This window comes from Saimiri boliviensis, chromosome 14, assembly GCF_048565385.1.
Source record: "Saimiri boliviensis isolate mSaiBol1 chromosome 14, mSaiBol1.pri, whole genome shotgun sequence".
NCBI classification, from domain to species: domain Eukaryota; kingdom Metazoa; phylum Chordata; class Mammalia; order Primates; family Cebidae; genus Saimiri; species Saimiri boliviensis.
Genome location: NC_133462.1, coordinates 28,114,817 through 28,140,287, shown reverse-complemented (window position 1 = coordinate 28,140,287; position 25,471 = coordinate 28,114,817). Strand labels below are relative to the sequence as shown.

Genomic DNA, 25,471 nt, shown 5'->3' with positions numbered 1-25,471 from the left:
GGAAAACCTACAAGTACTTCCCCTGATTGTATCATGATGCAATTTGAGCTGGGACTTAACAATGGGCAGGAGAGTAACAGGCAGAAACCAGTCCATGAGTAGATCAGGCAGGTGGAGAGTCTCTGGTCTTTGAGAGAACTTGTATCCTAGTCAGTTTCAAAACAGCTGCTGCCGCCATGTGGAACCCAAGAAGGGCCATCTAGCACCTGATGCCACCTCGTGAGCAAGCTGTCAGCCTGTGGACACACCCCTCAGTCTTCTGGGGACAGGTTGGCTGCCAGGTGTGAGGGCTGTTGGCCTGCCTAGGTTGAGAGAGAAGAAAGGCTGGTTCATGCAGGGAGCTGGGCTCCCCCTCAAAGGGTTTCTACTATGGACAGGAGCTGCTGCTGGTGGTGAGGCACACACATCCCATCAGACCCAGCATGCACAAACCCCACCAGGGGCTACCACTGAGCAGGGCCTCAGGATCCAGAGCCGAGTGTTTTAACTACTCTGAGCCACATGGTAGAGGGAGTGGCCATGTTTTCCTAAGTACCGCTTAGGGGGCATACACACCCTCAGTCACTACCACTGAGGTGTCCTCCTGGGCATTGGGATTGGGTGCCCTATGATGTGTGGGTAAGAGGATGGAGGCAGCCCGGTTGCCATGGAGTGGGGCTGGGAATGTGGAGGATGACCAGGAGAGAGCCGGCCATGCAGGGGCAGACAGAGGTAGCAGCCAGGGAGGTCACAGCTCCCTGCCATGTGTCCACAGGGGTGGGTGCTGGGTCCAGTTGTCAGGGGCCCTCTGGTCACTATTGTCTCTACCCCACAGTGACATGAAGTCAGAGAGGAGACCCCCGTCACCCGACGTGATCGTGCTTTCCGACAACGAGCAGCCCTCGAGCCCGAGAGTGAATGGGCTGACCATGGTGGCCTTGAAGGAGACCAGCACTGAGGCACTCATGGTGAGCCACATGGTGGTGCTGCTGCCGGAGCCCCGCTGTGCCCTGCTCACTCGGGTGCCTTCAGGTGGAGCTGGTGACAGCGGGGCCTCTGCTCCCCGCCAAGACCGCCACTCCTCAGCCCTGTTCCTCTTACCCCTGCAGAAGAGCAGTCCTGAAGAGCGAGAAAGGATGATTAAGCAGCTGAAGGAGGAGTTAAGGTTAGAAGAAGCAAAACTCGTTTTGTTGAAAAAGCTGCGGCAGAGTCAGATACAAAAGGAAGCCACTGCCCAGAAGGTGCGTGCCTGTGTCGTCTCCTCTCTGCGCCAGCAGGAGCCCCTGCCCTTGCCTTGACCCCCTCATCAATGTCAGGAGCCAGAAAGGTGAAAGGGCTTCTTTGAGGGAGTATGGGGCAAGGTCCGGCTCCCCCATTTGTGGAGTGGCGGGTGTGGACGATGACCAGGAGAGAGCCGGCCTTGCAGGGCAGACAGAGAGGAGCCAGGGAGTCGCAGCTCCCTGCCATGTGTCCACAGTGGTGGGCACCGTGTCCATTTTGTGTTTGGCTAAATGTTAAGTGAATTTCAGTCTAGAGTATTCTGGATCTGAGGGTCTAAAGCTCACTTCTTAGACAACAGGCGTCAAGGAAGTGGAGTACAAATGTCTGGTGCCGCTGGAAGCACATTTCTGGATGAAGAGCTCTGTCCAGAAAGGCCACCTGGCCTATGGGTGCAGGGGATGCCCCAGCCTCTGCTGTCCTCCCTCCTGCTGTGCTTCTCGGTCCCCTCCCAGCTAGACGTATGCTGAGCTCCCATGGAGCTCATCCCCAACTCTCAGAGGGCCCTGCTTCTGTTCCTCCTTCCCTGGAGCCCAAAGCTCACTGTTGTGCTGCTTCTAGATGCAGCTTTAATGGGCAGCAAGGTTAAGTTTATTTTGTTAGGCTTTGTGGGTGCTCTGTTCTGGGAAATTCCTACCTCCAGAGTACTTCAGTCATTGTCTCAGTGAACCAGAAGCTGAGTGTGTCCTGGGCAGCAAGAGCTGAAGGAAGAACCAGACCGTCCCTGCCTTGACTTGGGTTTTTTTTTTTTTTTTTTTTTTTTTTTCTTGTGAGAGTTTCACTCTTGTTACCCAGGCTGGAGTGCAATGGCGCGATCTCGGCTCACCGCAACCTCCACCCCCTGGGTTCAGGCCATTCTCCTGCCTCAGCCTCCTGAGTAGCTGGGATTGCAGGCATGCGCCACCATGCCCAGCTAATTTTTTGTATTTTTAGTAGAGACAAGGTTTCACCATGTTGACCAGGATGGTCTCGATCTCTTGACCTTGTGATCCGCCCGCCTCCGCCTCCCAAAGTGCTGGGATTACAGGCTTGAGCCACCTCGCCCGGCCCCTGGGGGGTTTGTTTTTTGAACCACCCCCCGCCCTGCCCCACCTCCCACCTACCTGGTTAGCAGGTGGGTTGGAAAGAGCCTGCCTGTTTCTTTTTTTCTGTCACTTGCTGAAAACTCATTAAGGGACACCACATCTGTCACTGACCCTTCTCTAATGGAACATGCAGCTTTAAAAAGTGCCCAGAGCCACTGTTTTCTCACAGTGATTGAGATCTCCCTGTCTACTGGGCCATGGGTCCTTTGTCTCAGCAGCGCTGCTACCATCAGCCATTCTGTCCCCTGGAGGGCACAGGGGGTGTGCCCGGACACTGCGTGGGTGTCAGGGAGCAGACAGGAAGTGATGCTGAGAGCCAGGGGTGGCGCTGCTGGAAAGTCTGTCCTAGGCCCATGTAGAAATTGTCACCTCCTGCTGCAGACGGGGTCATTTTCAGCCTTCAAGCAGAACCTCCGAGAGCCTGATGCCGTAGAGGAGGAAGTCACTCCTCTTCGCCAGCATTAACTCTTGGTGCCTCGGTGCGGGAAGAGGGCCTCGTGGCCCCTGACCTCCTGGTGTCTTGCTTTCTTGCAGCCCGCAGGCTCTGTCGGGACCGCTGTGACTACGCCTCCCCCGCTTGTTCGGGGTACCCAGAACATTCCTGCTGGCAAGCCATCACTCCAGGTCAGTGTCCTGTCTGCATCTCCATGGGTGCCTTGCCGGCACTGCTGCCCCTTGGGCTCCCTTACAGCCCGGAGGAAGAAGCACATACGAACTTCCCGAGCCCCACAGTCCAAAGTAGGCCACTATTGATGTCACAGACAGAAATTATGGCCAACACTGGAAGAGAGCCTTCCAGTGAGTGCCCCTGGCGAGTCTGATCTCCCTTCACGTTGACTCTTCGGGCCAGAGAGCCTCCTCCCGGGGCCTCCAGGTGAGGGCCAGAGAAGCTTTCTCCCAGCCACACGGCTGAGGTTGGAAGGGACCCTCCTGTCCCTTCCTCTCAAACAGGTCTCCCAGCTTCCTCTAGGGGGTGGCCATGCCCATCCTGCCTTGGGTGGGCCAGTGTCACGTGGGAATGAACTGCCATGTGGGTGGGACTCACTCAGAAGTGAGCCCAGGTTTGCATGGCTCTGGTTGGAGTCACTGTTCCTTGTTCCAATGTTTAGAATAAGTAGTCATCTTTGCTAATTTGTGTTAGACATTTGCCTTGTGTGTTAGTTTGTTTGAGACAGGGTTTAGTTCTGTCACCCAGGCAGGACTGCAGTGGCGATCTAGGTTCACTGTACCTCTGCCTCCTAGGCTCAAGCCATCCTCCTGCCTCAGCCTCCCAAGCACACACCACCACACCTGGCCAGTTTTCCTATTTTTTGTAGAGATGGGGTTTTGCTGTTACCCAGGCTGATCTCAAACCCCTGGGCTCAAGAGATTCACCTGCCTCTGCCTCCCGATGTGCTAGGATTACAGGCATGAGCCACCATGCCCAGCCAGCTAATTTTCTTTTTTAACTTCTCTGCTACTTAGAAAAAAAATAAGTATGTGCTTTCATAAAAGCAGCAAACCTACATGTTTTAAAATAAAAAAAGGGAGGGGTGTTCATGTAAACCTGGGTCTTGGTGTCTTTGACAGACCTCTTCAGCTCGGATGCCCGGCAGTGTCATACCCCCACCCCTGGTCCGTGGTGGGCAGCAGGCGTCTTCGAAGCTGGGGCCACAGGCAACCTCCCAGGTCGTCATGCCCCCGCTCGTCAGGGGGGCCCAGGTGAGCGAGGCTGTGCGCACTGGAGAGGCCTGCAGCCTCAGCAGTCATCTCCTTCGAAAGTAGGACCCTTCCCAGTCCTGGGGCCGAGGTGCCCTGCACCTTCGAGTCCCCTACATTGTTGATCTCAGTTGAATTTTTTGTTCTCCCCACCCTACCCCAACAGCAGATTCACAGCATTAGGCAACATTCCAGCACAGGGCCGCCGCCCCTCCTCCTGGCCCCCCGAGCGTCAGTGCCCAGTGTGCAGATTCAGGGACAGAGGATCATCCAGCAGGGCCTCATCCGCGTCGCCAACGTTCCCAACACCAGCCTGCTTGTCAACATCCCCCAGGTAAGGGCTGTGCCACAGCACACCACACCAGGGAGAGTGTAGCTGCCACCTGTGACTGCTCCCCTTGGGCCCAGGTTCTGGGAGCACAGTAATGTCTCCCCAGTCTGTGTGGTGTGACCTGCCTGCTTCCTCGGAGCCAGGCAGGGGCTTGGATTTGAGTTCCTGGGGGCCACAGGGCTGTGTGAGTTGTGGGCACAAGTTTTGTGGGCAGACTTGCCATCCAGCACAGGTGGGCAGCTGCCAAGAGGGGCGACACACAGACCTGAGCTGAAGGTGGGGTCTGCTCACCAGCTCCATGACTGAGGAAACAGCATGTGGCACACAGCAGGTTTAGGGGATGGTCAAGGCCCGAGAGAGGCTGGTGATGGGCCTGCAGATGCCTCGGGGGCACCGGAGCTCATGCTGCCCTCCTGGCAGTGGCTTCTTCCAGTCGCCTCCTCAGCAAATGTTCTCATGGCACCAGGCGCATCTGTTCTTAGCAGCATGTCCCTTCACCTCTGTACAGAGTCTCTGAGATGGGGAGGGTCTGTCCCCACCCCCGGAAAGTAGGATGGGAAGAGAAGGACCCAGAGGCGGGTGGGCTGGAAGTAGGCACCTTGGCTGACAGATAAAATTACCAGGTCTGCAGGGGCTTTTGCTCGTGGGCATGTTTGCTGGTGGGCATGTTTGCTGTTTCTTCCCTCTTTGGCACAGTTTGTTCTTGCCTGCCCTTCTCAGACAAAAGCAAGGCTCTGGGCAGTGTCCCTGCCTGCTTTCAAAGGTTGGGTTTGAGTGCAGAGAAGACCAATCCTGGACTGACCCAGGTAGACAGTTTCATACACCTGTGAACTTTTTTTTTCCTCTCTGTTTTTTTAGACAGAGCCTCATTCTGTTGCCCAGGCTGGATGGAGTGCAGTGGTGCAATCTCAGCTCACTGTAACCTCCACCTTCCAGGTTCAAGCGATACTCCTGTCTCAGCCTCCTGAGTAGTTGAGACTAGAGGCACCTGCTTCCACAACCGGCTAATTTTTGTATTTTTAGTAGAGACAGGGTTTCACCATGTTGGTCAGGCTGGTCCTGAACTCCTGACCTTAAGTGATCTGCCTGACTCAGCCTCCCGAAGTGCTGGGATTATACAGGCATGAGCCACTGTGACTTGCCCTCCTGTGAACTTTTTTTTTTTTTTTTTTTTTTTTTTTTGAGACGGAGTTTCACTCTTGTTACCCAGGCTGGAGTGCAATGGCGCGATCTCGGCTCACCGCAACCTCCACCTCCTGGGCCCAGGCAATTCTCCTGCCTCAGCCTCCCGAGTAGCTGGGATTACAGGCACGTGCCACCATGCCCAGCTAATTTTTTGTATTTTTAGTAGAGACGGGGTTTCACCATGTTGACCAGGATGGTCTCGATCTCTTGACCTCGTGATCCACCCGCCTCGGCCTCCCAAAGTGCTGGGATTACAGGCTTGAGCCACCGCGCCCGGCCCCTCCTGTGAACTTTTATCCAGTTCTTTCTGTTGTCTTTGTGCCCTGAGGGTGGGCACAGGCAGGCAGTGGCAGAGAGGGTGGTCTGCTCCTAGTGGGGCTGAGGGAGGCTATCAGGGGAAGGAGGGGAACTCGCTGGTCAGAGGTGAGGGAGGCCTGGGTTTGGTCTTGGTTGCTCAGAGGACAACGAGCCGGCAGGCCGGTCTCTGAGAGCCTTTCTTGAGGGGTGGGGCCCTGGAAAGGCATCCTGGACACCCTGTGCCCTACCGTGTGATATTTGCAAGTCATTGGCTGTGTCCATTTTTTAGGGGAGGGCTGCACAGCTTTCATCAGCTTTCCAGAAGGGTCCTCAGTCCCCAAAAGCCACTGGCACGTGGTCAGTTCTGGGTTTCGGGAGGAGCTCCATCCAGCAGTTGTGGGGCTGGTGTTGGCAGTCAGGGGTCTGCTGCTGGGATCCAGGTAGGACCATGAAGTGGCACTGGGGTGGATGGAGGGCAAGGGGCAGAGGCTGGCCTAGGAGCTGCTTCTCCCACCACCCCATAGGACTTGGGGACTGCCTCAAACGTTAGCATCCCAGGGGAGCGCATGCAGAGAGGCTCATAGGGGTACTACAGTGAGCACCCTCATACCCTGCGAGAAGGCAGGCCAGGCCGCAGCCAGAGGACAGTGGCCCCGATGGGCAGGGTGGTGACCACCAGCACCTGGTGTCAGCCACGTGGGTGCCCTCACATTCACATGGTGGAGCACAGCAAGCAGTAGATTTTCAGTGGGTGCAGTTTATCTGGTAAACCTCAGTATGGGTGTGCCGGTGAGCAGTCACCTCCTAGGGTGGTGTGTTTCTCGCAGTTCTCCCTGCTGCCCTGGCTTCTGAGAGTCTGTTGCGTGTCACAGCTAGGTTCACTTCTGTAAGGATGCCGTCATCAAGGGACTGGTTAGTCAGTGCAGCCAACGGGACCTCGGGCGTGGGAGTGTGGGGGCGCGGGGGCACTGGGGAGCCTTCCTTTGGGCAAGCGCACAGAGCGCCCTGACTGAGTTGTTAACCTCCCAAAGCCCACCCCAGCATCACTGAAGGGGACGACAGCCACCTCTGCTCAGGCCAACTCCACCCCTACTAGTGTGGCCTCTGTGGTCACCTCCGCTGAGTCTCCAGCAAGCCGACAGGCAGCTGCCAAGTTGGCGCTGCGCAAACAGCTAGAGAAGACGCTGCTTGAGATCCCCCCGCCCAAGCCCCCGGCCCCAGAGATGAACTTCCTGCCTAGCGCTGCCAACAACGAGTTCATCTACCTGGTCGGCCTGGAGGAGGTGGTGCAGAACCTACTGGAGACACAAGGTGAGTGGCCTGAAACTAGTGGGCTGCTTCCACCTCTGGCCTCCAAGGGTGCTGCCCCATGAGTTCTTTCCGACACACAGCAGAGGCTGGGGTGTGGCTGCCTGGCCAGAATGGTGCTGGGTGGGCTTGGCAGGGACACCATCAGTGCCACTGTGGAGTCTGGACACTGTTCTCTTCCAGTTGGGGCCTCTGAGAGCTAGGCACCGACAGGCTCAGGCCCCAGGGGGTTGGGCAATGGTGGCCTCTGTGACGCTGGCATGTGGTAGGGTAGAGGTGAGGGTGCACATCTGTGGGAGGCTGATGGGCTTGGCCTCCATGAAGGGCTTTCAGGCCAGTGTGAGGTTGTGACACACAGGCAGAACCTTCCAGAGCCTTGAGTGCTCCCAGCCTCTGAGGAGGGAGAGCGACAGCCCACCCCGATGCCCCCACCTGGGCAGGCTTGCATGATCACCCTCTTCAGGGGCAGTGTGGGGAGTGCACAGTGTCCTGGGGGATTTAGGAATAAAAAGTTACCTACGGGTGGTGATCAACACAGCAATGGAGACAGCCAGGCACGTGGAGCTGGGTGGCCAAGTCAGGAACATGCTCCCCGGACATGGAGACCAAGGACGTTTGCCCACGGGTTAAGGTGGGTGTGACACAAGCAGGCTGGGAGCCTGAGCCCTCTAATGGTGAGCATATCAGACCCTCAGAGCAGAGCAGTGGGCAGGACCATGAGGGCCCCAGGGCCTCAGAGCCCTCTCAGCACAAGACTTGGGAACAGCAGGGTGAGTATGTGCAGAGAAGCACCTCCTGCCCACCTCCCGGGATGCAGAAAGGGAGGAGGGCATGGGGGCCAGGTTGAGCTGTGCTCCCAGCTGCTGGGGTTGGGAAGATGCTCTCCCCACTCCCTTAGGGTATTTTTGTGCACCTCTCAGTGCTCCCGTGTGGTACCCGGGGTCCCCAAAAGGAAGAGCCCTCCACACCGGGGGGGAGCTGGGCCTGGCTCAGCCTCAGAGCAGCCCTCATATGTAGAGTTGCTTGTAGCCCACTCCCTTGCCCCTAAGTCGCTCTTGTAACTTCCGGCTGTACTGAGACCACTGCAACATGCAGGGCCGTGGCCTCCAGCTCCCAGCTGCAGGAGGGAACAGGGGTGAGCTGTGGGGAGGTGGGGCTCTGACATAGCCTGGCCAGTGCCTTTGGTGCCTCTTTTTCTGTTTTGTTGTTGTTGTTTTGAGATGGAGCCTCACTCTGTCGCCCAGGCTGGAGTGCAGTGGCATGATAGCTCACTGCAACCTCCACCTCCCGGGTTCGAGTGATTGATTTTCCCACCTCAGCCTCCCAAATAGCTAGGACTACAGGTACCTGCCACCACGCCCAGCTAATTTTTTTGTGTTTTCAGTAGAGATGGGTTTCACCGTGTTAGCCAGTATTAGCCAGGATAATCTTGATCTCCTGAGCTCGTGATCCACCCACCTTGGCCTCCCAAAGTGCTGGGATTATAGGCGTGAGCCATCGTGCCCAGCAAGGTGCTTCCTTTTGAGGCTGCTTTAGGAAATGTGGGCTGGAGGCCGAGTTGGGGCCATTGCCCTCTGTGCCTCTGCCTGTGTAGGCATCTGCTATCCCAGACTAGCCTCTCTGCCATCAGGGCTCAGTCTCCCTCTCTTGTTGCCAAAAACAGGACCTCACTGTGGGAGGGACTCCTAACACTCCCCATAGCCCCCAGCCTTGCACCTCGTCTGCTTCTGGTGCCACTCACACTGGCCGTGGCCGCCCTCTTTGGGGTTGGACGTGTGCTGGGAGATGTGCTGTTGTCAGCAGAGCATGTAAGCTGCTGGTGGTGGTCTCATGGCCAGGGGCCCAGAGAAGGCCAGGCCAGTCCAGGCAGGAGAGGGAAGGCCAAGGATTCCCCACCTCCTAGCCCCTGCCATCTTCTGACATTGTCTTTGGTGACCCAGAGCAGTTAAGGCCCCTAAGTGCTGAACACAAAAAAGATGGGCACAAAATACGCTGACACCTCATGCCTGAGCGCATGCGTCACACACACTTCCCCCTGCTACCTCTTGCAGCCCCCACAAAGAGACGCTGCATTCAATGCCCCGTAGCATGCCACCTACCCTGTGCCCTGGGTGCAGCCTGGGGCCTGTCCCAAGTGTGAATCCTGCCGTGCCACCCCATCCCTACTCCACATCCACAGGTCACTTGGTCTCTCTTGGCCTCAATTTCTTTCTCAGGATGTAGGGCATGTGGGGGGGGGCCCTTCCTAAGAATGAATCAAGCATCTCAGCACCCACAAAGCATTCACTGCGTGGCTTGTCTGTCACCCTTGTTAACTTGTACACAAGCAAGGGTGCCCACCACACTGAGGCATGGCCTGGCACGGCCCCTGCTGGTCCTCAGTGGTGTCATGTCCAGCGGTGGGCGGGATGGGAGGCCATTGTATCCAGAAGCTGTTTGGCCTTGGCCAGCCCTGTGTCCACATGTTGGTGCCCCGTAGGCAGTTGCAGAACGGATTCAGCGTCCTGGGCTGGGTGCGGCCAGGGCCCTGACTGTCATCCTGTCCCTCTGACACAAGCCACGTGCTGTCTGCTTGCAGCGGGCAGGATGTCGGCCACCGCTGTGCTGTCCCGGGAGCCCTACATGTGTGCACAGTGCAAGACGGACTTCACGTGCCGCTGGCGGGAGGAGAAGAGCGGAGCCATCATGTGCGAGAACTGCATGACGACCAACCAGAAGAAGGCGCTCAAGGTGGAGCACACCAGCCGGCTGAAGGCGGCTTTCGTGAAGGCGCTGCAGCAGGAGCAGGAGATCGAGCAGCGCCTCCTGCAGCAGGGCGCAGCCCCTGCCCAGGCCAAGGCCGAGCCCGCCGCGGCCCCGCACCCCGCGCTGAAGCAGGTGAGCCAGGCCTGCCGCTGGCAGTGCCATCCCTAGGAGGCAGGGGCCATTCCGAAGATCCGCCCCACGCCCACACTGCGCTGCCTGATTGTTAACTGCGCGTCTAAATTGCACTTAATGGTGGCACTGGGCGGAGAAAACACTAATCTGCAGTTTCTTTAGACTTCATAGCGCTCACTCACAGGCTGCAGGCTGCCAAGTACTGCTTGTCTCCAAGGACTTCTGAAAGCCACGTTGAGATACCAAAGGGGCGTTTGGAAGAAATGTTCTTGCTAAATTTGGAGAGGAACAAGTTTGAAATCAAGTTTTTTGTTCTCATGTTTTTTTTTTTATTTTAATGCTTCTCCTTCCCACCCTCTGTAGACCCAAAGCTCCCTTTTAGCAATTTTGGTTTTCTTGGAAGTTCTTTGCAATTCACTAAACACATTTTCTCAAGATCCCCATGCGGCGCCTAAAGTCCTGGGGGACGGGCCTGTCCTGTGGGGCTCCCCTTCGGTCTCCCGGGCCAGCCAGCAGACGGTGCTGACCTCCATTTCAACCCCCGTTTGTGTAGGTCATAAAACCCCGGCGTAAGTTGGCGTTCCGCTCAGGAGAGGCCCGCGACTGGAGTAACGGGGCTGTGCTACAGGTCAGAACCGCGCCGGGCGCCGGGAGCCTCGCGCCCCCACCGCAGCCCGTGACCACGTCAGTCGCCGACTGTCACGCTGCCTTGTCTGTCTGTCTGTCTCCCTATTTCCGTTTCTCTCTCTCCCCTCCCCTACCCCTCTGTGTAACTTACCTGGTCTCCTGATTTTGGACTTTAGGGACCCCATTTGGGTGGGAAGAGGTCGGCCAGAGCAAGGAAAGGCTGTGCTGAGCGTCTCGCCCGCTGCTGCCTTTTCCCTGCATGAGCCGTTGCCCCTCTCTCCACTGCAGGCCTCCAGCCAGCTGTCCCGGGGTTCAGCCACGACGACCCGAGGCGTCCTGCACACATTCAGTCCGTCACCCAAACTGCAGAACTCAGCTTCGGCCACAGCCCTGGTCAGCAGGACCGGCAGACATTCCGAGAGAACCGTGAGCGCTGGCAAGGGCAGTGCCACCTCCAACTGGAAGAAGACACCCCTGAGCACAGGTGGGTGGCCTCCGCAGGGCTCCCCAGGGGACCTGGCCATTTCCGGGTCCGCCCTTCCTTATCCTGAACGGTGGCACATAAGCACCGGGTGAACACAGGAAAGCCTGCTCCCCAGACCCACTTCCCAAGCTCAGCCTCCTCGGACTCAGGCTTCCTCTCCTGCTCCTAACCAGGACACCCTGAAGAAGTGACAGCCCCAAGCAGATAGGAAATAATAATCACCCTCACTCTCTGCACCCAAGTTCAGCCTTTCACACACACAACGTGGGGCAGAACTGGTTCAGTGGGCGCCCCCACAGCCATCGCATGGACTCTTGCAGCACACACCCGTCTTGCCCACTCGGGGTTACTCCTTTCTTTTGTGAACATCCGTTTTTCTGTCACTATGCCTTCCACGCTGTGGTCACACCGAAAGGTGCAGAGTAGAGTAAAACAGTAGCATGGGGTGGGGGCTGTGCCCACAGCAGGGGCTGGGCTCGCCTGGGACCGTCAGTGGAGGCCCTGCCAGAGACAGTGTTTGGAGAACCACCAGTGCAGTGAAGGCCCTCGAGTGGGCTCTGCTCAGTCAGCCGCGGCCCTGCTGTTCCTGGGCATGGTCCCTATGACCTGTTTATTTCAGGCCTTCATCCTGTTTATTTTCTCATGTATGTGCTAACATTAGAACAAAAGTTTAATATTTCTTGTGTTCACCAAGAATGGGAAAAGAAGCCGGGCGCGGTGGCTCAAGCCTGTAATCCCAGCACTTTGGGAGGCCGAGGCGGGTGGATCACAAGGTCGAGAGATCGAGACCATCCTGGTCAACATGGTGAAACCCCGTCTCTACTAAAGATACGAAAAATTAGCTGGGCATGGTGGCACGTGCCTGTAATCCCAGCTACTCAGGAGGCTGAGGCAGGAGAATTGCTTGAACCCAGGAGGCGGAGGTGGCGGTGAGCCGAGATCGTGCCATTGCACTCCAGCCTGGGTAACAAGGGCGAAACTCCGTCTCAAAAAAAAAAAAAAAAAAGAATGGGAAAAGAAAAGGTGGTGAGGAAGGGCCAAGTTAAGGAGCCAGGCACTCTCTCGTAGGGGAAGCAAAGTGTCCCGCATGCTCCCTGCAGGAAGGAGAGGACAGGCCTGTCATGAGACAGACCCCAGGCAGAGTGGGGGAGCCTGAGAGCCCACTGTGCCTGCCACTGTCCTAGTTGAGGGACATGCCCAGATGCCAGGCTCTGTAGGGGCAGTTCAGGAAAGGGCGGACATTCAGCTGCAGAGAAATCCAGGCAGCCTGGATAGTCTGGTGCATTTGTTTTCAAACCAGCCAGCCAGACATTCTGCTCAGCAGGTATGAGACAGCTAAGGACTCATGGGCTGGTCGGAAATTACTCTTGTGAGAGGTTTGGAAGTATAAGAAGTAGGAGAAGTTGATAAGTGTGTGCATGTGGACACAGTGGTTGAAGTCATCTGGAAGCAGCGTGTGTGTGTGTGTAAAGTTTGAAAGGGAGTATGAAGGCATCATTAGTTGTTGTGTCTGATGGTAGGATTAGAGGGAAAAGAAATAGTCGAAAGCACCATTTCCTAAAACAGTTCCTCAGGGTGGCCGGGTATGGTGGCTCACTCCTGTAATCCCAGCACTTTGTAAGGTCGAGGCAGGCAGATTGTGAGGTCAAGAGATCAAGACCATCCTGGCCAACATGGTGAAAACCCATCTCTACTAAAAATAGAATGATTAGCTGGACATGGTGGCATGCACCTGTAGTCCCAGCTACTCGGGAGGCTGAGGCAGGAGAGTCGCTTGAACCCGGGAGGGCGGAGTTTGCAGTGAGCCGAGGTCGAGCCACTGCACTCCAGCCTGGCAAAAGAGAGAGACTCCATCTTAAAAAAAAAAAAAAAAAAAATTACCCCGAGGGCTTGAGGAGAGCATATGTTTCTGGAGTGCTGCCCTTGTTGCACATAGGCATGGTTCCTAAGAACACTGGACCTCAGAACGCTTTTTCCACAAAGTGTATTCACCACCACTAAAAAATACTCTTAGCGTTAGACCTGCTGGCTCACGCCTATAATCCTAGCACCTTGGGAGGCCGAGATGGGAAGATTGCTTGAGCCTAGGAGTTCAAGACCAGCCTGAGCAACATGGCGAGACCTCATCTCTACCAAAATAATAATAATAATTAGCCAAGCATATGGCATCTATCTGGTCCCACCTACTCGGGAGGCTGGAGGGGGGGTCGCCTAGGCATGGGAAGTTGAGGCTGCAGTGAGCACTGACTGTAGCACTGCACTTCAGCGTGGGCAAGAGTGAGACCCTATCTCAAGGGGTCTGGGCAGCCCTTACCCTCAGACCAAAGATTTTACATGTGCTGGGTGGGGGGTATTGCTTTATTTTTCAATTGTAAATTTTTTCCAATTATAAAAATTCAATTATAAAAGTCATATTTGTCTATCACGGAAATTTGGAAAATATGGGGAAAAGACCATGGCAATGACTTGTATTTTCTTCCCCTAAGTGAACAAATGTTACATTTAGGGATTTTCCCCAGTGTCTCCACTTCACTTGAGGGCCCTTTGTGGAAATGTGTGTATTGCATTGGCTACTTTGTTCGTTAATGAGAGACCCTCACTGTAAGCATTAGAATTTGAGCCGGGCACCTGGTGCTTTGACAGGCCAAGGCAGGAGGATTGCTTGAGGTGAAGCCTGGAGTTTGAGACCAGTCTAGATAAGCAAACATAGCAAGACTTCATCTCTACACATTACCGTGAGGGTAGGAGATAAGGTTTTTTTTTTTCCTTTTTTCTTTCTTTTTTTTTCCAGAGACAGCTTCTTGCTGTGCCCAGGCTGGAGTACAGTAGCGCCACAGCTCACGTGCAGCCTGGGTCTCCTGGGCCAAAGCAATCCTCCCACCTCAGACTCCTGAGTAGCTGGGACTACAGGGACATGCCACCATGTCCAGCTGATATTTTTTTAGAGGTGTGGCCTCGCTTGTGTTGCCCTGGCTGGTCTCTTATCTCCTGGCCTCCTGCCCCAGCCTCTCAAAGTTGTGAGATTCCAGGCTGAGCGTCCGTGCCCAGCTGAGAGCGTTTTTTCATCGCTGTGTAGTATTCCGTCCTGTATTACTGTCCTGTTGCACACATGTGTTTATGGTTTTCCACTGTTGTAAGCAGCGCCGCGGTCAGCACCTTCATTTCTGTAGCGTGGGGGTAGCTGCTGACCCTCTGATGATTGCCCTGCACTTGGAAGTGGCTTGGCAGAGCCTGGGAATGTTAAGGCCATTGAGTTGCTGCCTAAATACTCTTCAGCTCTGGGGTCTGGGATTTGAAAGGTTGATGGAAGAGTAGTGGTGGGCAGGTTTGCAAGGGCTCCTGAGTCCTTAGTGTGTGGTAGACCTGCGGTCTAGGCAGCTGTGGCTGGTCTCCTCCCAGGAGCCCTCCTGACTAGGACCGTCTCAGCCAGTAGTTCTGTTCTGTTGCAGGTGGGACCCTTGCGTTTGTCAGCCCGAGCCTGGCAGTGCACAAGAGCTCCTCGGCTGTGGACCGCCAGCGAGAGTACCTCCTGGACATGATCCCACCCCGCTCCATCCCCCAGTCAGCCACATGGAAATAGTGCAAGCCAGGCCCCGTGGAAGACGGGCTTCCTCCTCCTCCACCTGGCCCCCGGTCTAGGAGGACCCGCTGCACCACCCTCCGCTGGCTCGGGAAGACACTGTGCCCGCCCCAAGAGCAAGCACCGGCCACGCTGCAGAGGCAAGACCTCAATTCTTGGCTGCAAAGTTTCATCAGGGCTGGGGGGCTGGTGCTGCCTTGCAGGCAGACGAGGATCATTGCTGGGGGACCTGTCCCGTGGGCTTTCTTCCTTTCTCTTTTTGCCTTTAGTTTGCCCGACACCAGCAGAAAAGCGGACCTCGGGGGCTGGTTCTGCTCCTGGCCCCCTTGTTCGGCCCCTGCCGGTACACGGGCGGCTCACCCTGGACACTGTGACGCGCACGGGCAAGGCCGGCGCCTGGGGCTTCTGAACCGAGCGGGGTGTTTTGTTTTGTTTTTGCTTTTCTCCGTCTTAGGCTCCCGATCTTTGACTGCCTTCCCGTGGCGATCTATAAGTTGAAAGATTTTTTTTTTTTTTTAAATAACCTCATGATGATGGAGTTAAAAGTAAACTGTGCAAACCCTGGGGTCCCTGTTGTGCGCTGCGTCGTCCCGCTGGCCCCGGGCCCTGGAGGGTGGGCGGCTCATGGTGCCACAGCCCCTGGCAGGGACGGCCGGCCCGCCCCAGTGACTGACGGACGAATGCAGGGATGGCTGAGACAGCCCTCGCTCCAGCTGAACACCTCCATTGCTGCTTGTTCTGGAGGACCCCCTCCCCTCCCCGACCCCACCGCCCCTGGACCTCCCAGACTTAGCAGAAGAACAAACAAGAACAGACCCAGCCAGAGAACCAGGGATTCCGGAAGCTGCCCGTGAAGGGAGGAGGAGAGGACCTGGTGAGCAGCATCCCCAAGCAGGAAGCTGGAGGGGGCACTGTTTCGGGGGTTTCTCTTGTGGTTTATTTTATTAAATTTTTTCCTTTTTTCTACTCATTCGATGGACGCAATCTTAAGCCACCCTGGCCTTGCTCATGGCAAGTGAGTGTGCACAGGTGTGTGCAGGTTGGGGGCTGCCGTCCAGGTGTGCAGCGAGCCGCTGCGCTCAGATGTCAGGATTTCCATTTGGGTCTAGTTTAGAACCTGTCCTTAAACCTAGGGGTTGCTGTCAGGATTTGCTTTCAGACTTTTTTTTTTTTTTTTTAACTCCCTTTAGAGTCTACAAAAACGTTTTTAAAAGGATCAGGTCTGCTTTTAGTTTCATTTTTGTTTCTTTCCCATCCCACTCTTTAAAACTGCTTCCATGAGAAAAGGCAGAAGCCATTCTCTGTCTCCTGCACACTGAGCCGGCTTCATGCCGGCTCGAGGGAGTCCCGCGCCCATGTACATGTGTGTGTCTCTGTGAGGACTGGGTTCCATTGGTCCCCCATTGAGCTCCAGCCCTGGTTTTCCTACCCATGCAGTTAGGGACTTTAATTTAAAGTTTTTTTGTAGGGCCGCCGCCTTCAAACACAACTGCTACAACGTTCTAATAAAGGTTCATTTAACCCCCAGGCTCCTGTCGTGTGAATATCCTCAGTCTGTAGGAAACTTTTTTGACATACCATAGACCTCGTTTTGGAAAACATTACCTATTTTTTGTTGTGCAAAACCCCAAGTTTCTCACTGATTTTTGTTTTTGTGCATAACTTACTTGGCCGAAGGTGGTGAGGGGAGGGTGGGGAAGAGTGGTTTGCATTCCAAGATCCAGGGATTTGGGAGAAAGGAAGGAATTTGATGTTTTTTGGGGTGGGAGGGGAGGATGTGTTTTTTACACCAAAAAAAAGAATCAAGAGTATGCAAGCGTTTCTATTCCTCGCATTTTCCTGTGTGCCTGGCAAATAAATACCAATCTCCTACCATCCTGAGCTGTTAGCCCTCTCTGTTCCGTGACATGGGCCAGATCTTTCAGCTCCTCCCAGGAGCACCCAGGCTGGCTTCTTCCCACTGAAAGCCCTCCCCCGCAAACCAACCTCAGTTCTATGCAGTGGCTGGGGATCAGGCATCCCGGCCAAAGTCACCTCTGCCTGCCCCAGCTTGGGTCAGCTGGGTCTGACCAGGGGGACAGATCCGAGCCAGACCCACCGGCCCCCGCCCCAGCTGCAGCTCCTGACCTCTTCCAGCCTGGCCTGGCTGTTCCTCCAGGGCTGATGGCTGTCGACCTGTCCGTGTGAGTTCGTATGGACTGCTGCCCCTCGAAAGGGAGAGGGTCGGCCCCATGTCCCCGGGGAGCATTCCATCAGGGACAACATACATACTGTGATGTAAACTTTTTTTTTAATTTCAGGGGGCAAAAGTTTGAGATGCCTTAATCTTTCCTTCATTTCTGCTGTCTTGAACACTCTAGCCTGTTACTTCCTGTTAGTCCCTTGCAGCATAACTTCTGTAAGCCCCGAGCGGGTGGTCGTGTGAAGTTTCTGATGCTCCAGGTGAAGGCATTACTAAGTACCTCTCTGGGTGTGGGGTTTGGATGCACCAGACAAGCTGTTTATTGATGTTAAGGCTTTTCTACCAGCAGCAAAGCACACCCTCAAACCCGGCCACTGCCTGGGTCCTGGTCTCTCCGGAGAGCCCTGCCAGGATCAGGTTTCTACAAGCCATGAAAATGTGGGAGCCCCCAGCCCAACCAATTGTAACTGTCCCCAGTTAATCTGTGACATGAACTTCCAACAGCACCTGGAAACTGTTCCCTATGTCAGCTGCTCTGTGGACAGGGCTGGGGAGATCTCAGAGTTCACTCCTTGCCTGTTGTATTAATGGTGGGGGTTAGGGTTTGGAATGGCCAAGTGCCCTGGGAGCCTCCCACAGCTATGGCCATCCTGACCTCATCCCAGGAACTCCACGGTGACATCAGGAACCACCCCTCTGACTAGGTCTGTAGGGGCCCTTGTCACAGGGTGGAACAGCCCGAACTGCAAGCGGCTCCTGATCTTACCTGTACTCCACGGACCCCAGCAAAAGCTCACCCCGGGACAGAGGGAATGAGGCGACTCGGTGCAGCCCCGCTGGGCCCCATGGCTCACACTCTCCTATTGGACATAGAGGCATGGAGAGAGACTTCTCTATACAAATATTTTCACCACAGGGGTCCCCATCACAGAAGGGATGGTCCTTGCTGCTCCTCCATAGGGTTTTTGATGCCAAGCTATGCTGCACGTGATGTTAACCTAAAGAACTTGGACTGAGCTTTTAAAGTACAGCAAACATTTTATAATCCTTAAAGTGTAATAGATGGTTACACTAGTGCAGGGTATTGGGGGTCTGAGGGGGTGGAGGCTGTCACTTGTATTTATTGTGACTCTAAATCTTTGATAGTAAAACAAATGTAAAAAGAAATGTTTGCCACCAGATGGGAATAGTGGTTCCAGCAAACAGGCTGGAGTGGGTGGCTATACATTGTATCACAAGGAAGTTTTAGACTGAAGGATAATAAAGATATGGATGATGTGTCAACTGGACTTTTGTCTCTTCTGCCCTGTCTTTTCTGTATTGTTTTGTCCTAGCTTCTGAGGCAGGTCGGAGGGAGATGGAGGGTGACCCTTTGTTAATGAGAGAAGCAAAGGACCGGGTGATCTGCTGCTTGGGCTTCACTTGTGGGGATGGCGTCCCCACGGCCTCTCTTTCCAGCTTTGTGGCCAGCTTATCCCTTGGACTGGGAGAGGGGAATGAGAATCTCAGTGGGGGCTGGATGCAGTGACTCACTCCTGCAATTCCAGCCCTTTGAGAGGCTGATTCAGGCGGATCACCTGAGGTCAGGCGTTCAATACCAGCCTGGCCAACATGGTGAAGCCCCACCTCTACTAATAATACACAAATTAGTTGAGTGTGGTGGCACACACCTGTAGTCCCAGCTACTCGGGAGGCTGAGGCAGGAGAATTGTTTGAACCTGGGAGGCGGAGGTTGCAGTGACCCGAGATCACACCATTGCACTACAGCCTGGGTGACAGGTGACTGTCTCAAAAAGAAATCTCAGTGGGATTTGCTCATCTTAGTCCCATCAGCCTTCACACCAGAGTGGTGGGTTGATGTCTTTCTTGCAGGATGTGGTACTACAGATGTGCGATCTAAGCACAGTCACCAACCAAAATGAGCAACTTCCTGGCAAAAATGTGTTTTCAGGTGTTGATATTTTTAAGTTTTATTCATAAGGTAAGACCTAGGATCATTTTGGTGAATTCTAATGTACGTAAAACATGACCCTGTTTTCTTAGGTACTATTTATTTGAGGCAGAGTCTCTGTTACCCAGGCTGGAGTGCAGTGGTTTGATCTCAGCTCACTGCAGCCTCAAACTCCCTAGGCTCAGGTAATCCTCCCATGTTGGCCTCCTCAGTAGCTGGGACTTCAGGCATATGCCACCACACCCAGCTAATTTTCGTATTTTTTGTAAACACATTTTTGCCATGTTGCCATGGCTGCTCTCAAACTCCTAGACTCAAGCAATCCTCCCACCTTGGCCTCCCAAAGTGCTGGGATTGCAGGTGTGAGTCACCTCACCTGCCCTGTTTCTTGTCTTTGAAGCATCCCTGCCTCTGGCCTGGGAGCTGATGCCTTCCCCACAGCTCCTGAGTGCCTAGTCTTATGGGCACAAGGCTGGTACAGGACATGGTAGAAGCAACCCCAGCCTGTCCCACTCCATCTGTGACACATCTAGACTGGTGTTCGAGGCCCCAGTATTGACCACGATAATTTTTTTGTTTTGTTTTGAGACTGAGTAGGTCTGTTGCCCATGCTGGAGTGCAGTAGCACCATCTCAGCTCACTGCAACCTCCACCTCCCGGGTTCTAGCGATTCTTCTGCCTCAGTCTCCCAAGTAGCTGAGACTACAGGTGCTGCCACCATGCCCAGCTAATGTTCGTATTTTCAGTAGAGACGGGATTTCACCGCATTGGCCAGACTGATTCGAACTACTGACCTCAAGTGATCCACCTGCCTCAGCCTCCCAGAGTGCCAGGAGTACAGGCGTGAGCCACCGTGCCTGGCCACTTTTTTTCTTTTTTCTTTTCTTTTTTTTTTTTTTTTTTTGAGACGGAGTTTCGCTCTTGTTACCCAGGCTGGAGTGCAATGGCGTGATCTCGGCTCACCGCAACCTCCGCCTCCTGGGTTCAGGCAATTCTCCTGCCTCAGCCTCCTGAGTAGCTGGGATTATAGGCACGCACCACCATGCCCAGCTAATTTTTTGTATTTTTAGTAGAGACGGGGTTTCACCATGTTGACCAGGTTGGTCTCGATCTCTCGACCTCGTGATCCACCCGCCTCGGCCTCCCAAAGTGCTGGGATTACAGGCTTGAGCCACCGCGCCCGGCCACTTTTTTATTTTTTAGATAAGCTGTCAGTGTTGCCCAGGCTAGAGTGCAGCAGCACGATCATAGCTCACTCGCTGCAGCCTCAAACTCGGGCTCGAGCTATCCTTCCACCTCAACCTACCACGTAGCTGGGGCCACAGGCTCGCTGCAGGTGTTTCTCACCTGGCCTGAGAAACGTTCTTGTGGGGCGCTGTCTCCTGGGCTTGGCTCTTGGCCCCTGGTGAGGCTCTGCTTCCCTGGATTGGGCACAGGCTCCTCAGTGCCCCTGGGGCAGATCTAAGGGGCGGTCCTGGGTCACGGTCTCAAATAGCTTCTCCAGCTGAGAAAATGAGACACACCTCGTCCCCTTTGAATTAAGCCTTGGGTCTGTGGCCATGAGGCAGGCAGAGACCCCTGACCCCATCTGCTCCCACAGATTCATCAGTGGACAGAGGACATGCGCTACGCCCTGGGGCATGGAGAAGTGGCAGGAGCTATGCAGACAGAAACATAAAGCACCTTGAGAGGAGGACAGGGGGTGACATTTTAGGCAAGTCTTGAAGAGGGGAAAAGTGCCAGGAGTGTGCAAAGGCTCGAAGGTAGGAGCCAGCATGGCAGGTCATGAACAAAAAGCGCAGTGCGGTGGGACTGGGCGGGAAGGCGGGGAGAGGGCGTGGATTTTAGCTAAATGCTGTGGGAGCCTAGGAAAGGCCACGCCCACTCGCCCGGAGCTTGGGTTCCTGCCCTCATTTTCGAGGTGGGGAGTCCGAGGCCTGGCCCCAGTCAGGAGCGGCACCCTTCGACTAAACCAGAGGAGCTAGGTTTTCTTTTTTCTCTTTTTCTTTTCTTTTTGTTTTTGTTTGTTTCTTTTGGAGACAGTTTCGCTCTTATTGCCCAGGCTGGAGTGCAGTAGTGCGACTCGGCTCACTGCAACCTCTGCCTCCTGGGTTCAAGCGATTCTTCTGCCTCAGCCTCCCCAGTAGCTGGAATTACAGGCATGCACCACCACACCTGGCTAATTTTTGTATTATTAGTAGAGACCGGGCTATACCATGTTGGCCAGGCTGGTCTTGAACTCCTGACCTCAGATGATTCGCCCACCTCGGCCTCCCAAAGTGTTGGGATTACAGGGGTGAGCCACTGCACCCGGCTGCTAGGTTATTTTGTTTGTTTGTTTTTTGAGACAGTCTTGCTCTGTTGCCTAGGCTGGAGGGCCGTGGTGGGATCTTGGCTCACTGCAACCTCCATTTTTCGGGTTTAAGTGGTTCTCCTGACCCAGTCTGCTGAATAGCTAGGACTGCAGGTGCCAGCCACCCATGTCGGGCTAATTTTTGTATTTTTCATACAGGTGGGGTTTTACTATGTTGGCCAGGCCAGTCTGAAACTCCTGACCTCAAGTGATTGGCTCACCTCAGCCTCCAGAAGTGCTGGGATTACTGGCGTGAGCCATCCACACCCGGCCCCTGGATCTAGGTTTTCTGCTTCCACTCTGACATGGTCCAGCCAGGACTGGAGGCTAGGCACTGCCCCATTTTTAGCCTCAGTTTCCTCATCTGCAAAACTGAGGGGGACAGAGCCGTACCCTATTTGGAGGGAGTGAAGATAGAGCTGGTATTGCATCCCCAGGGCACCAGAAAGCCATTGAGACTGAGCAGGGACTGGGCATGGGGACACTCACCAGAAGACCAGCTATGTGGGGCTCATCTGCAGATAGGCAGGATTAGGATTTCCTAATACACCCCATTTCCCCATATTTCCCAAATCGCAGCCACTCCCAGGCCCTGTGCGGTCCCCTCTTGATTTCCTCCTTACCTCTTTCTCCTCCTCTCCCTTCCTCTCTCCCTATTCCAGGTAAATAAGCTTACTGGCCTTACTCAAACATTCCAGCTCTCTTCTTCCTGGGGAACACCTGGACTGTTTTCCCTCAGCTTCAGAGTCCCTTGTTTTTATTTTTTTTTCTGTGGTCCAAACTAGAGTGGTCCAGGCTGGAGTGCACTGGCATGATAATAGCTTACTGCAGCCTTGAACTCCCAGGCCCAAGTGATCCTCTCACCTTACCTTCCCAAGTAGCTGAGACAAGCCACCACCCCCAGCTAATTTTTAAATTTTTTGTGTAGATGGGGATCTTGCTGTGTTGCCCAGATTGGTCTCTAACTCCCAGGCTCAAGCAATCTGTCCGCCTCAGCTTCCCAAAGTTCTGGGATTGCAGGAGTGAGCCACTACGCCCTATCCAGAGTCCCTCTTTGAACACCTCCCAACTCTATCTGGCATTTAGCACAACTTACAATTATTTTATTTCCATGTCACTCTTTTATTTTACTTTGACTTTTCAAATGTCTCGTTTCTGGCAGGGATGGGCCCAAGTCTCTTCGCTATGAACTCTGGGGCCTGACAGATAGTAGGTGCTCAAGAAATGCATGACTACATGAATGAACAGAGGGAACGAGCTAGTGGGTCCAGCTGACTCGTGCCCAGCCCTCCCCCAACTTCCCCTACCCCCTCTTCCCCAGAGGAAAGGGACCCACAGCAGGAAGGGCTTCCACCCCCGCCCCCACCCCCACTGTGGCTAGATCTGCGTTCAAATCACAGCTGTAAGCCAGGTCCAGTGGCTTACGCCTGTAATTCCAGCACTTAGGGAGGTCGAGGCAGGTGGATCACTTGAGGTCAGGAGTTCGAGAACAGCCTGGCCAACATGGGGACCCTGTCTCTACAAAAAATACAAAAAATTAGCCTGGTGTGATGGCCTGCGCCTGTAGTCCCCGATACTCAGGAGGCAAAGGCACAAGAATTGCTTGAACCCGGGAGGTGGAGACTGCAGTGCTCCACGACTGCCCCACTGCACGCCAACCTGGGCAACAGAGACCCTGTTTCAAAACAAAACAAAACAAAACAAAAAACAAAATGGCCCAGTGCAGTGGCTCACACCTGTAATCCCAGCACTTTGGGAAGCCGAGGTGGGTAGATCACCTGAGGTCGGGAGTTCGATACCAGCCTGACCAACATGGAGAAACCTGTTTACTAAAAATACAAAATTAGCTGGGTGTGGTGGCGAATGCCTGTAATCCCAGCTACTCAGGAGGCTGAGGTAGAAGAATCGCTTGAACCCGGGGGGTGGAGGTTGCAAGTGAGCCGAGATCGTGCCACAGCACTCCAGCTTGGGGCAACAAGAGGGAAACTGTGTCTCAAAAAAAAAAAAAAAAAAAAAAAAAAAAGAGATATGGGCGGTCTCTTGCTCCCCAGCCCAACATCACAGAACCATCATGACCCGGAGAAAACAAAACTACTTCGAGTTTGCCCAAAAGATCCAGGTTCGAATCCTACTGACTCCCTTTTGGGTCTTGGAGCAAGACCCATGTTAATGCCTGACTCTAAAATTAGGAGACCCGCGTCCGGCGCCCGCCTTCCCGGGTCGGAGCAACCCCTTCCCCACTAGTCCGTAAATGGGGTGCCACCGTTAGAGCAAGGTACAAGGAACAGCGAGTTTATTGCAGGTTCCAATCGGGAACCTGGCACCCTCAGCTGGTTGGGGAAGGGACGCCCTCCGCTCAGAGCCAGAGCTCGTTCCGCGCAGACGCAACGCTTCTGTCCCCTCTGGTCTCGTCCCTCACGGGGCCTGGTCGCTGGGAAGCACGGATGTGCATGCGCCTCCAGCTCTACGGTTCGTGAGGACTTGGAGTCCGAGCAGGGGCTACTGCGGACTGCGCCAGGGGAGGGAGGGGAAGAGAAGGGGAAGCGAGAGAGCGCATGCGCAGTAACGCGCGGCAGCTTCGTGGATTCCCTCGAAGCGCACCTCTAGTGCGTCCGCTGCGCTGGCTCAGTGTCCTCGGCTGCAGGAATTGCGGGAACCTGGGCTTCTAGCTCGAGTCCCCGGCGCGCAGCCAGCAGTTACGCGCTACCTGGCCTGCCGAGGGCCTGGCGGACGGGCTGAACTGCAGCAGCTCGGCGATCAGGGCCTTGCAGCGCTCGGGGAGCTCCAAGCCTTCGGGGTAGAGCACGCCGCGCTTCTGGCGCCGGGGCAGACCGGCGATGTCCGAGTCGTCGAAGGGCATGCACCCGGTGACCATGACGTAGAGCACGACGCCCATGCTCCACACGTCGTACTTCTTGGGGTCGTAGGGGATACCCAGGAGCACCTCGGGTGACGCGTAGGCGGCGGAGCCGCAGTAGGTGGTGCTCAGGTCTGGGTAGCCGTGAGCTTGGCGGCCGAAGCCGAAGTCTGTCAGCTTGACGCGGCGCTCGTCGGGGCTCAGCAGCACGTTTTCGCACTTGAGGTCGCGGTGCACCAGGTGGTGATCGTGCAGGTAGCGCACGGCGCCGGCGATCTGCGCGAAGAGGTCACGCGCCTGCACTCCGGGGATGCGCCCGTTGCGCTGCACGGCCTGCAGTAGGTCGGTGGCGGCAGCTTCCATCACAATGTACAGCTTCCCGTTGCATACCTCAATGAACTCGAAGACGTGCACGATGTGAGGGTGCCGCACGCCCCGCAGGATGGACAGCTCTCGAGGCAGGAACTTGTTGACAAAGTCCGGGGGCGCCCGCCGCCGGTCCACCACCTTGATGGCCACCGTACCCTTGTACTTCTTGGACGTGGCCACCTTCACCTTGGAGTAGCTGCCCTCTCCAATCGTGCGGCCCAGCTTATAACCGAGTTCGCTCAGGAGTTTGTCACCCGACATGGTGGCGCCTGGGGCGCACGCGGAGCAGGAGGCGGCTGCTGTCGGGGGGCGGCCGGACTCCAATCTCGGGTCTAACCCATGGCGCTTGGCACCTGCACCCCCGCACCCCCATGTGCCCTCTGCCACTCCTTGGCCGCTGTTATGCCTTTTATTGCCCCGTAACAATTTTTGCCTTGTGAAGTGACCTCGGGCGTCACTCCATCTTGGGGTGGGGGTCCGGGACCCCGCCCCGGGGCCACCCTAGCCTCCCTGCTTTGTGACTCATAATCACCCTGAATGGTCAGTTTCCGATGAGAGGCCACTAGCAAGGGATACCCACCACCACCAGGGAGCAGAATCCGTTCCTGGGATTGGGGTGAGTCCGAAATCGAGCAGCAGCTGCTCCCCAACATCATGTACCCAGCCCGTGACTACGTCGAGCCCTGGGCTTCCGGTAGAGTCCCTAGTGAGGGCGAAAACGGGAAAAGGGGCCTTAACTAGGGCACCTGGCTCTCTCGGGAGCTCGGAGTTTCTGACTGGCCTGCGCAACACTCCAGAAGCAAAGTGAACGCGAGGGCCTTTAATGCAAGAACCAGGGGGTCCTAGCGACTGAGTCACGCCCTGTCTGGGGGAAAGAGGGAATAAAGACTCCTCAGCTGCAGCCTAGCTGCGCATTCGGACCCAGGGTCAGCCATCTGAGCTCTCAGGCGCGGTCGGGTAGTTACACTAGTCCCCGGGGCTTCCCAGCGCTGCGGAAGACGTTCTCAAATGCTTCCGCCACACTCATCAT

The 25,471-nt window shown here is 55.3% G+C and overlaps 2 protein-coding genes across 16 annotated transcripts in view; one reads left to right on the top strand and one right to left on the bottom strand.

Moving 5' to 3' along the window:
- Window positions 1-18,200, top strand: part of GATAD2A (GATA zinc finger domain containing 2A) — a 125,653-nt gene extending 107,453 nt beyond the window's left edge. For 10 of the 15 annotated variants that reach the window (XM_010330177.3, XM_003942310.3, XM_010330176.3 and 7 more), the window contains 10 exons: window positions 815-947; window positions 1,089-1,220; window positions 2,877-2,966; window positions 3,912-4,043; window positions 4,207-4,374; window positions 6,885-7,164; window positions 9,740-10,038; window positions 10,592-10,666; window positions 10,954-11,149; window positions 14,599-18,200. In XM_010330177.3, the coding sequence (XP_010328479.1) occupies window positions 815-947; window positions 1,089-1,220; window positions 2,877-2,966; window positions 3,912-4,043; window positions 4,207-4,374; window positions 6,885-7,164; window positions 9,740-10,038; window positions 10,592-10,666; window positions 10,954-11,149; window positions 14,599-14,729 (1,636 nt within the window). In that variant the 3' untranslated portion in view covers window positions 14,730-18,200. The remainder of the gene's footprint in view (window positions 1-814; window positions 948-1,088; window positions 1,221-2,876; window positions 2,967-3,911; window positions 4,044-4,206; window positions 4,375-6,884; window positions 7,165-9,739; window positions 10,039-10,591; window positions 10,667-10,953; window positions 11,150-14,598) is intronic. The other 5 variants (XM_039465439.2, XM_039465437.2, XM_039465438.2 and 2 more) reach the window with 2 other exon arrangements.
- A 4,365-nt stretch (window positions 18,201-22,565) lies between these two features.
- On the bottom strand, window positions 22,566-25,446 carry TSSK6 (testis specific serine kinase 6). Its single transcript, XM_003942313.3, has one exon. It carries the CDS (start codon window positions 24,700-24,702, stop codon window positions 23,881-23,883), a length of 822 nt encoding a protein of 273 aa, XP_003942362.1. The 5' UTR covers window positions 24,703-25,446; the 3' UTR covers window positions 22,566-23,880.
- Between the last annotated feature and the right edge of the window lie 25 nt (window positions 25,447-25,471).

Bases quoted from the DNA above. Each gene is read 5' to 3' on its own strand.
- TSSK6 (XM_003942313.3), bottom strand. From the start codon at position 24,702: ATGTCGGGTGACAAACTCCTGAGCGAACTCGGTTATAAGCTGGGCCGC.